Here is an 11,964-nt window from a genome sequence, read left to right as displayed (position 1 = left end):
CTTTTTTTTTTTTTTGATTGTGCTTCTAATCCTATTACGATCGGATTATTAGGGTCCATGTAAACGCAGCTATTGTTATTCCCCTATCATTTGAGTTATGATTAGGTTTTTGGGTAGGGATAGGTTAGGACCATGATTTTGGGCAAGAATGTTGATGCAGGTGGTTAGTTCAAAATTTGGTGTTTACAACATGAATCCAATATCCTACTGGATAAACAAATATAAAACAGCAATTTGCAGTACTTCTGTTCAAATCTTGTTTGGTTCTTGTGGGTTTCTGATCATTTGTGGGAATCATTCCAAATTGTAATAGGAATTCTATAGGCTATGTATTGGAATTTTGGGTGTATGAATTTTGCTCATTTAAGTGGATGGGACACGTGTAGAGTAGGCATTTTACACTAACTAGTGAAAATTATAAATATTTAATTATAAGCATCAATTTGCATACTTTCACTAGTAGGTTATTAGGGTATTTTTAGGGAATTTGCCATATTTGGCCATATAACTTGTTGGTTGTACTGCTTATTTCACATTGTATGATAGGGAAGTAGGTGTATTTGGACCTCTCTGGAGAGGTGAAGCTTCAAACTGTGTGTAGAACACCTTATTTATTTATTTTTATTGAAATGAATACTGTTTGATGTCTTATTGTCCATTACTGTCCATCCCAGAATAGCCTTCAGTATTTTTTTCTTAGCCAAGTTTAGTAAGTTATATTTTGGGCTTTTTTGTCTTTATAACCATAGGAGAGGAGAGAGGGGCATGGAATCGGGTTGCCCAAAGCGATGTTGCACAATATGTAGGAGTGCGCATGGTAATGGCTTCAAAGCCTACAGTCATATTTTCTTCTAAAGTAAATCTGACATAGCCTGTATGTATGTTTAAAATCAGTATCTAGCTGAATGATAATTGCATGACCACCTAGGTATAGCAGTTTGTTTCACAATAAGAGAAACCAGTCTGTCTGTCTGTCTTGAGATTTTACGACCTTGGGTGATGAACCAAAGATTTCAATAGACCACAGGCGGCACTTCATGGCCATTTTGTTGCTACTAACTGACCTGTTAAACCTGAAGCTCTCTCTTCACAGTTTATAGTGAGGCTTGCTTGCAATGTAAAACTGCTTAAAGCTGATTTCCACACAAGATGTTGACTCTCAGAAACTTCAGATTCTGGCTTTGGGCTAAGTTGTTAACCCATTACTTGTTCCCTAAAAAATACCTTTGAAATTAACTGCAGTGTACCAAAGTTTGGTCCGAAAATTCAGAATTTGCTAAAAGGATGTTCCTTTTTAATTATTATGCGAGACACAAAATGGATTCAGTAGCAACAAAATGTTATGTGGTGTTGTTTCTTGATGGTGCCTGGCTGTGCTGCTTCATTCCTCTGCGCTATCTGGCATCTGCATACTCTGTCTGGCATTGTTTGCTGCTGCAAACATTGTGTACCCCAACAAGCACTGCTCTTTTCCCACCTGACTCGAGCACTGCAAAAACACTATATGATGTAGTTTACTTTTTACTCTTCATAATGGTGGTAGTAGTAACAGCTACCACTGGTCTTCATGTGATCTCAACATGAGGGAGCAACCCCTCCATGTAGAGTAGGCCACTTTAGGCCAATAAAATAACTGGAATTTCAAAATAACTCTTTTTAAATATTATTTGTCAGAGTATTATTTCTTTTTAATGAGGAAACCTCAGTTTGTCCAACTCAAATTACAAAAAAGAGTCCTAGTGCAATTTTGTGAGAATAAAGCAAAATTTAGGTTTTTCACTGATAATCTTCACTTTTGCGAAACATAAGATGAACTGCAAAAGCTGGCCAAGCTCTTATTTTGCATACTTAATGCTTCCATTACCTTTAGATCACATTATTTCAGTGCTGCTGTTTTGGCATAATGGTGTTGCAGTATTACTACGTAGTTGTAGTTGGGAGTAATGTGCACATGTTTTTTTTTCTTCTTTGAACATGGGGATCTTTTTGCACATTTATACTAGTTCATGAAAACAGTGATTTTGTTAGTGATTATGGTTTGTATGCTGATATTTAAATTGATTTTATTTTTCTTTATGCAGGTCTTTGGTCAAATCAGCTATAATGTTCCCACTGATATGTAGTGGATAAGTGTGGTGAGCATTTCATTTTCTCTTACTGCATATTTTTACTTATAAACGTGTGCTTTTTGGTAATCACATGGACATTTTTCTTTCAGAGTTAGGAGAATTAGCCCTTGGAGGAGAACACCAGGATGGCTCAAACATGGAATGCACTTCAGCAAGCACAGATTCTATCTAACCAGAGCCCGGAAAATTCTATTGGAGCTATGGACTGTAATGGAATGCCAGTGGAATCGGACGAGAGCTTTGCTCATGAGATAGAAGAGTTAATTGAGAAGGAGAACTTTTCAAGCATGATGGATTTGCAAGATATTGCTGAATCAGACATAAAAGACTTGGAGTCTGGTTCTCATGCATGCTATGAATCATCTTGGCAAGATGTAATGAGTTCAGATGACCTTGAACAAGATAAGCCAGGGGATAAAGGAGAAAATAATGGTAACATGATACCCTGTCCCTTGCCTAACTCAGTAGAGATTGAATCCATACTGGAAGCACATTCTGACAAAGCAATATTAGAACCTGCTTTTGAGACAAATGCTAGTCTTGTCGAATATTCAGATATTAGCAGCTGCTCTGACACAGAAGGAAATTTTGATTGCAATTTGAGTTCATCCATTGATGTTAACATGGGTAGCAACCAGGCTGGTCAGCCTTCAGAGGAAGGAGACCTGAATTCAAGTATGCACTTCTCTTCTGCTGAGGTCTGCCATAGTATTGTGGAAGCAGGTATGAGTGAAATAAATCAACAGCAGGACACTGGACCTCCAGTGACCACAGGTGAAAGCAATGAAAGTGTAAACCATACTGGCAGTGACTGTAGTGAGGGGTCACTTCTTACAAATGTCAAGGTTTCATGTACAGAAGTACAAGGTTTGGACAATATGATTGGTGCAGTGCCTTTGTCAAAAGATGGGCAAACTGAGGAAAGGGAAATTACTTGTGATTTGGAATATTTTTTGGATCACTGCAAAGAGCTTGGTACCTCTCAGGATGGTTCCAATTGTGCCTCAAATCATGCAAATATTGATACTTCATTGGCTTCTAATGGGGATGAAAACATTTGCCCAACCATAGATTCACTAAGTGTTTGCCAATTGGAAAGGACAACCCCAGATGCTGAAAACACATCATCAAAACCTGAACTTCAAAAGACATTTGTGATTTCTGGTGATGGAAAAAGTTCACTTGGTGATCACCAATTAGATGTAATGAACCCAAATCCTGAAAATACATCCTCAACGCCCAACTTTCAAGAAACAGTTAAGATATCTGGCAATGGAAAAGATTCTCTTGATGGCTGTCAATTGGAAAGCAATCAACCAGGTCCTAAAAGCCCATCCTCAAAACCTGACTTTCAAGAGACAATTGGGGTATCTGGACATGGAAAAAAATCTCTTGATGGCGGTCACTTGGAAAGCAATCAACCAGGTCCTCAAAGCACATCCTCAAAACCTGACTTTCAAGAGACAATTGGGGTATCTGGACATGGAAAAAAATCTCTTGATGGCGGTCACTTGGAAAGCAATCAACCAGGTCCTCAAAGCACATCCTCAAAACCTGACTTTCAAGAGACAATTGGGGTATCTGGACATGGAAAAAAATCTCTTGATGGCGGTCACTTGGAAAGCAATCAACCAGGTCCTCAAAGCACATCCTCAAAACCTGACTTTCAAGAGACAATTGGGGTATCTGGACATGGAAAAAAATCTCTTGATGGCGGTCAATTGGAAAGCAATCAACCAGGTCCTAAAAGCACATCCTCAAAACCTGTCCATGGAAATTCTTCTCAACTAGAAGGACAGAAATTCTTTACATCTGATGATGAACAAGTTGAGCGGAGTAGTTTTGGGTTCCTTGAGTCTTGTTTTGGTTTAAGAAGTACAGCGCAGAACACTGAGGAACTGAAACACCCAGAACCTGCGCATGTAAACAAAGTCAATGAGTGCAGTCTGTTTAATCACACTGCCATTGAATCTAAAAATAAGATGGATGAGGGAACTGATGCATCAAAAGATCCACCAGTACTCCGTGCAGACCAAACGTCCAAGACCTTGCTAGATCCTGAACAGCAAAAATGTCTGACTGGCAATGGTACCATTACAAACAAAGATTCTTTATCATATTTAAAGACCCAAAAGAGAAAACTGCAGCCTGTTGTTCTCCTTAAGACAACTGAGAAAAGAACTTGTAATGAAAAAACATACCATTGCTTTGAGTGCCAAGAGTCAACACAAAGTGTAGATGAACTAATTGAGCACTACCACTGCATGCATTCTCTCCATAAGTCTCAGTATTGTCTCTCCTGTGAAAGTTACTTCACTGGTGGTACATTGGCTGGACAACACTTCTGTGGAAAAGTCGAACTTAATGACAAGAAAAAATCATCTCCCTCGTATAGCAAAGTGCTAACTGAGAAGAAAGTAAAGTTCATATGTAGGTACTGTAGCAAGTCCTTTGTTCGACAAGCTTATTATGAAGAACATGAGCTGAAGCACAGAGTTGTCACACATCATAGATGTGACTGTTGTGGATTATACTTTCCTAATGCTCACAAATGTCAAAGTCACAAGCATAAAGCAACATGCACACCTTTGATACTAGACCCTTTTTTACAGACTGCAGATCATTCAGAATCAATCCATGAAAAGAGCGACATACCAGACGTGGTTGAAACAGTTGGCTCCAATGTAGAACTTCGTAATTGCTTTGTGAAACTAATGGATGTGTGCAAGACAAGCCAATCACCTGAACGAATGCATTGTCAAGTTTGTGGCAAGACTTTCAGGCTCAGAGCGCAATTGAATGCACACCTTAGATCACACTCGGATGAGAAGCCCTTCAAGTGTGACAACTGTGAAAAAGCATTCAAATATACCTGGAATCTTAACAAACATAAAAGAGAGCAGTGTTCTCAAAAGATTGTCCCACATGAAAAATCTTCAGTTCCAGATAGCAACTTCCCACCAAAGTTTAAATGCCCAATCTGTTTTCGCATTTTCAAGTACTCCTACAATCGGACACGTCATTTGCGTCACCAGTGTCTCAAAGAATACATGAAAAAAGGCAAAGGAAGGATTGGTGACAAGTATCAATGCCCTTTGTGTAAAGATATGTTTACTGTGGCCGGCAACCGCAATAGACACATTAAGCAAACTTGCATTAAGCTTAAACTCTATAGAGCCAAAGGAAAGGTAAAGAACAGAAAAGAGTTAGAGGAACTTAACGATACCAAAAAAGAGGACAAAGAGTCACTATTGACTATGTCCATACAAAAAGCATCACGGTACAAATGCACTTTCTGTCCAGCTGAGTATTCTAGCAAGTCTGGTTACTACAGCCATGTAGCAAAGCATAAATTGCTTGGACATGACAAAAAGGCAGTCAAACACAAACATGGTAATGCTGTTGATTTGAAAAACTCAAGCTCTGCTGTGGAAAGACCAACTAGCCAAGAAAGTGCTGACAAAGACGCAAGACTTCCTTTCTCCTGTCGCTTCTGTGGAAGAGCCTTCGCTTCACCTGACTCATTAAAAAAGCACTTACGACTTCATAAAGGAAACAAACCTTTTCGCTGTTTAGACTGTGGTAAAAATTTTGCCAGGCATGGACACCTAATGGCTCACAAAATTGTGCACAGGAGGAATATACAGTGTTCAGTCTGCTGGGAAGTTCTGCCGTCTATTGGAGATTTGTTAAAACACAGACAGTCCCATCCAAAAAAAGGCATGCTTAAATGCCCTGATTGCCCTTTGCAGTTCCAGTTTCCAGTATTTCTGCTTCGACATGTGGCTGTGCATGAGAGGAGACGCAAACTTAAGGAACTTGTCCCTCCAAAGGACCAAGCTACACCTCAAAAGGTAGAAGAAATATACAAAGAGGAGTTCAAATGTGGTCTCTGTCAAGAAGCCTTCGTTGACTCAAAGGCACTTAGCGAGCATTGTTTAACTCATATGCCTGGACCTTCTGCATCCAAATGTCAGTTCTGCAAACGCCATTTCTCAAGTCGTGCTGGACTTATTCGTCACATCCGCCTTCACACTGGTGAAAAGCCTTTTCCCTGTCCAACTTGTGGCAGGCACTTCCATAGAAAGGAAGTTCTTAAATTGCATCAGGAAAAATGTACAGTGGAGCAACTACCTCCATTACAAATGTCAAGTACCAAACAAATACAGGCAGAACATAGTGTAGACACTGCTTCAAAAAAGACCAGCAAAGTCTATAATTGCTCATACTGCCCACATTCATTTCGTTTTCCAAACAATTTAAAACTCCATGAGAGAGCCCACATGGCCAAGACAGTTTTCCCTTGTTCAAAGTGTGGGAGGTTTTACAGGAAAAGAAAATTGAAAGATCATGTTGAACTCTGCAATGGAGACCAGATAAAACCTGCTTGCAGAAAATGTGGGAGAATTTTTACTAGAAAAAACTACAGAAATGGTCACGAAAAGCAGTGCCAGGGCAAGCAGAACAAAACTGAAACTGAAACCGAAACTGGAAAAGGAACAAATGAGAAGGGCAAATTTAAGCAGCAATGTCCACAATGCTTTAAATGTTTCAGATCTAGCAGTTTCCTCCAGAGACACGTATCTCTTCATTCAAAGGAAACTGCATATACATGCATGCATTGTGGACAGAAATTTGACAGTGAGGATCGATACTTGCAACATGAAGCCTTTTGTGATAGTGTGTTCAAGAAACGTAGATTGGAGAGTTTAAGAGGATCTGAGAAAATTAAATCGATGTTTGTTGAAGAAAAAAATCATAAAGAGGTCCCTGTGGTTCCTGGAGAAAATGGTGAGTCATTTAAGTGCAAATTTTGCACTAAATCATTCTTGAGGGCCAGATACCTAAGGCGCCACATTCTCACTCATACAGAGGTCAAGCCATACCGGTGCAAGACTTGTGAAAGTTGTTTCTCACGCTATGATCATTTAAAACTGCACCAAGCCCGCTGCAGAGGAAAGCGACAACTTGAGGTACGAGTTGAAAAGATGAGTCTCGACAGCTTGAGCACAAGTCCCCAAAGCAAAACCCAGAAAGATGGTGACACATTGCAATGCAAAGTTTGCTCAAAGCAGTTGTCCACCCCGAGTGATCTGAAGCGTCATATGGCCATGCTCCACATTACCGATAAACCTTTTCCCTGCAAAAGATGTGGCAAAACTTACAGTACTAAAAAGACTTTGAGGACGCACAACCTTACAATCAGATGCAAAAAGATTTCAAAGGAAAGCGTGCCATCTGCCAAGAATGATGTTCAAACCCAACCATGCAGAGAAACATCCAAACTTCTGCAACGTATACAGGTGCACTATATGAATAAATTTAAATACCAATGTGAGTATTGTCCTCGACGCTTTAAACTATCGGGACAACTGAAGGTACATGTACGTCTTCATACAGGGGAAAAACCATATGGCTGTGCCAACTGTGGAGAGCATTTCATCAGAACAGACTATTTGAAACGACACTTGGCTAAATGCAGTGGAAAGGGAGAAAAAGAAAAAATTCTTTGTGATAAATGTGGTGACCTGTTTACCCGGGACGCACTGTCTGTACATCAGAAGACGTGTGCCATTAGCTCAAAATCATCCGGATCATCTCAACAGGTAAATGATAAAGACAAGAGCACCACCAAGATAAAAGGTTTTTCCTGTGCTAACTGTAGTGACCGGTTTTTATTGTTCTCACAGCTCCAGCAGCATTTTTTAGAGAAGCATAGATCTGATCAGCCACAAAGTAACGATCAGCAGCAATTGGTATCAAGTCACATGCAAGTCATAAAGCAAGAGCAGGTTGATGAGGGATATGGGCAGAACCAAGAAAGCAGCAGTCAGATAAATGCACGGGAGCGACGTGCGTGTTCAAACACAGACCTCATCAAGCCTCTTAAATGCCCCCAGTGCAACATGCGGTTTTCCAGGAGCACTGGCCTGGGTATGCACATGCGCATACATAAGGGAGTGTACCCACTTTCTTGCACAAAATGTCATGTTGGTTTTTGGACCAGAAAGACAATGGAGAAACACAGGAGAAAATGTAGAGGTCACACACTTATCTCAAATAATGGATCGGTGATGGAAAGTGCAGGTGATTTAAACGACACTGTTCTAGTATTTAACAAGGGTTCTAATACAACAGGAACTGGAGTACTACAGACTAAATTCTCATGTAAAGATCAAGACCAGGAAAATGATGCTGAGAAAGGAGATGTGTCTGTTCATAAGTATCAGTGTTCTGAGTGTGATCAGAGTTTTACCGATGGACTGAGACTCATAAGTCATTTAGAGGAACATGGCCGTGAGGATCAAGAGCGCAAATCAGACATCCACAGATGCCATGTGTGCACTAAAGTCTTTGCTCAAGCTGGTATATTGCAAAGGCATGTGAAAATGCAACATAATGAAAAGATGAATAATACTTGTGAAATTTGTTTCAAGAGTTTTCGTTTTCCATCTGACCTGGACATTCATAGATCTTGTCATGACCCCAGTCGTCCCTTTGCCTGTAACAGTTGTAAGATGCGGTTTTTGACTGCTAAAGCTCTGACCATTCACCATAGGATGGTTCATTTGCATGCACAACCACCCAACTCGAAAGAATCTAGTGTGAAAGCAAGAACGGAGCAGCCTGAAGTATATAGGTGTGAACCATGTGACAAAACCTATATGTTAAAAAAGTCATACATGAAGCACTGCAAAATAAAACACAAAGAGGATTTTATCAAAACCCTCGCTGATAACGAATTGAAAAAATCTTCGGGCAGTGCAAGTCAGGAATCAGATGAGGAAGACTCCAGAAATTTTGAAGATGAAGATGACAGCGACAATGACTCCGATTCAGCACCGTACTTTCCTTGCCATGTTTGTGGTAAAACATTCTTAACATCAGAAAGTCTTGAGGATCATCAAAGATGTCATCTTGGCGAAAAACCCTTCGAGTGTGAAGAATGTGGGAAGTGCTTTTTTCAGCTCGCAAACTTGCAACAACATCAGCGGTGCCACAAGTCAGAGTTTCAGTGTCAAATGTGTGGTAAAGGTTTTGTCTCGCTCTTCAGCCTGCGCAAACACAAGCAAACGCATATCAGAAAGAGTCCTCACCGCTGTACCAAGTGTCACCTGAGCTTTACACGCTCAACGGAATTAGCTGAGCACATGGTTACCCACCGTGATGAAAACTTTCCATGTGACCTTTGTGATGAAACCTTTTCCTGCAAAACAAGTCGGGCGGAGCATCGCAAGATGCACACGGAGCAAGAAGAAGAGCTTCCACCATTGATTCCCCCCAAACCACCTCAAACAATGCAAGTGACTCCTGCCATCACAAGTAATGTTGAGCAGTACAAGTATCGCTGTGGAATTTGTCAAGTAAGATTTCCAGATCCAGAACAGCTCTCAGAACATGGCTGCAATCCAGCAAAAGAGCGGCCATACTCATGTCCTGAATGCAACAAGCATTTTTTACATGGTTCACACCTGAAAAAGCATCAGCTCAGCCATCAGTTAACGGGACCACGGTCTTATCAGTGTAATCATTGCGGCATGAGCTTCACCCACTACCACCTTTTTCTCACTCATTTACGAAGCCATGGGAATGAAAAAGCTTCCAAGGACACTAACTTTCCTACCAGTGAAAAGATGATCCGTGTGGAACCTGTGAAGCGTGACAAAATTTACCAGTGCCCAATATGTCCAGAGAGTTTTTACCAAGCTTTGGACCTTGCGAATCACCTCTCTGTTCATTCTCACATGTGCAGTGTTTGTAATATGACTTTTCCCACTAAGAAAGACCTTGATGAACATGAGCAATGCCATTTGACTGCTGCTACTCAGTATGAATGCACAGAATGTGGAGACAGCTTTCTTGGAAGTGATGCTTTCCGCAAACACCACTGTAGTAATAGAAATGTGACCTTTTCAGAAAAGCACCGTTCAGCGCCATCTGTCCCTTCCTCCAAGAAGCAGAGTTCAGGCACTCGTTTTCAAGCGGGTGATGAAGAAGAGGAAGAGGTTGATGTTGGAGAAGACTTCATTATTTGTCCTATCTGTAAAAGACGGTTCTCCTCCAATAGCAGTTTAATGGAGCATCATAAAAAGCATCATGAGGATCCGCGTCCTTTCAAGTGCTTGGTTTGTAAAAAAGGCTTTACAAAGAAACGTTACCTTACGCAGCACCAGCAGATACACAGTGAACGCCCTTACCAATGTGAAGTGTGCTCGGAATCCTTTAAAACAGAACCGGCTCTTATATCTCACCGTAAAATGCATGACGCAAAAAGGCAACACCAGTGCCCAATATGCAGTAGAACCTACCTTACAGCAAATGATCTTGCAAAACATAAAAGGAAACATGCTGAACATCAAAGCCTGAGTGAGGACAACCGAGAATACCGATGCGATATGTGCTATAAATCCTTCACCATGTTTGCTCATTTGCAAAAGCATCAAGAAACCCATGTAGGACAAGTGGTCTATGAATGCACAGAGTGTGACAAAGCCTTTGCTTTTCTAAATCTTTTGGAGGAACATCAGAGGACTCATGGTGCTGCTTCTACAGAATCTCTTCAGTCCCAATCACCAACCCATTTTCCCTATCAAAGCTCAGTAAATGAATGAAGGTCGAATTACTGATGACTCCGTTTCCTGCAATGCAGGTTATTCAAAATCATTCAGTTTTCTGAACGTTATTTGTTACGATAAACTGTACATTGTTTTTACATTGGCCTAACTGCTTTTATCCACTTTGAAATATGATATTGGTGTTTTACCCTAGTTCAGAATTGGTCTGTTAATGTTCATACAATCTGCTCTGTTCTACAGTTCTGTGAACTGCTCACTAATTTTTCTTTGTACAGTAATCAGACTGATGTAAATTACATTTACGTAATCTAGATGTATGAAACTATAGGCATATGTGCATGAATGCGGTTGTTGGAGATGTTGATGTTCCACAGTACAGTTCACAAGGATGTATAGTAAATCCTGTGTCATTCCTCCATTTTTGACCTTGCTTTAAATATCCTTATGAAAGTTAGAGGAAATCTGTAGATTAATGTTAATGTTTCATAGTAATGCCCAGCCATGTTAATTTTTTTTTCTTTCTTTGTAAATATTTAAGGTCAGGTTAAGGGGTTATTACACAGTAGTTATATGATGTGAATGCCTTTGAGTTAAAAATGTTATTACATAATCCAGATTTACCTTTTTCTTGAGGAGTCTAACTTGAATGGCTTCCCTCAAAAAAAGTCAACTTCAGGCTTGATAATTCTGTATCCATTCTGTATGTGTTTTAATCTACATTAGTGCTGACATATATGCCTATGAAAACCTGATGTTTAGTTTTACTTTTATATGGCAATGTTGAGAATTTCTTCAACTAGTAAAAACATTTACATCTGTTTTGTTGTTTGAGCAGTTTCTTTCACTTATGGAATGATTTGAGGTAACAGGTCACAAAGAACCACATTTTATATCCACTTAAATGCGGCTTCACTAAGGAAGTCTAATTTATAATAAAGTCAACAGTCAGTAACTTGGTGTGAATCTTATTAAAAGTATAAGCTATACAGCTATACTTGTTATACAGGATTGTTCTCATACTGGCAATTAGATTTTGTAATAATTACTGGAGACCAACCTCACTTTCATGTATGTGATAAAATACCTCTCCATAGTGGCTGAAACCTATATTAGATGGTAGTCCCAAAGGGGGTTCACCACTCATAAACGGTGGGAAAAAAAATTGACTTACTCGAAAACATATATTAGTCATGTTAATGTTAAATGCTCTATAATGTTCTGAGTTAAGTTTCATATATATATATATATATATATATATA

The 11,964-nt window shown here is 39.8% G+C and overlaps 1 protein-coding gene across 1 annotated transcript; it reads left to right on the top strand.

The window, feature by feature from the left end:
- The first annotated feature begins 9,367 nt into the window (after positions 1-9,367).
- On the top strand, positions 9,368-10,741 carry LOC107699453 (zinc finger protein 551-like). The gene is made up of 2 exons (XM_016500708.1): positions 9,368-9,493; positions 9,611-10,741. The coding sequence occupies exons 1-2, from the start codon at positions 9,368-9,370 to the stop codon at positions 10,739-10,741; spliced, it is 1,257 nt and encodes a 418-aa protein (XP_016356194.1).
- The last annotated feature ends 1,223 nt before the right edge of the window (positions 10,742-11,964 follow it).

This window comes from Sinocyclocheilus anshuiensis, unplaced genomic scaffold (genome assembly GCF_001515605.1).
Source record: "Sinocyclocheilus anshuiensis isolate Anshui unplaced genomic scaffold, SAMN03320099.WGS_v1.1 scaffold670, whole genome shotgun sequence".
NCBI lineage: Eukaryota > Metazoa > Chordata > Actinopteri > Cypriniformes > Cyprinidae > Sinocyclocheilus > Sinocyclocheilus anshuiensis.
The sequence above is the reverse complement of the archived record's forward strand: the minus strand, read 5'-3'. Positions and strand labels throughout refer to the sequence as shown.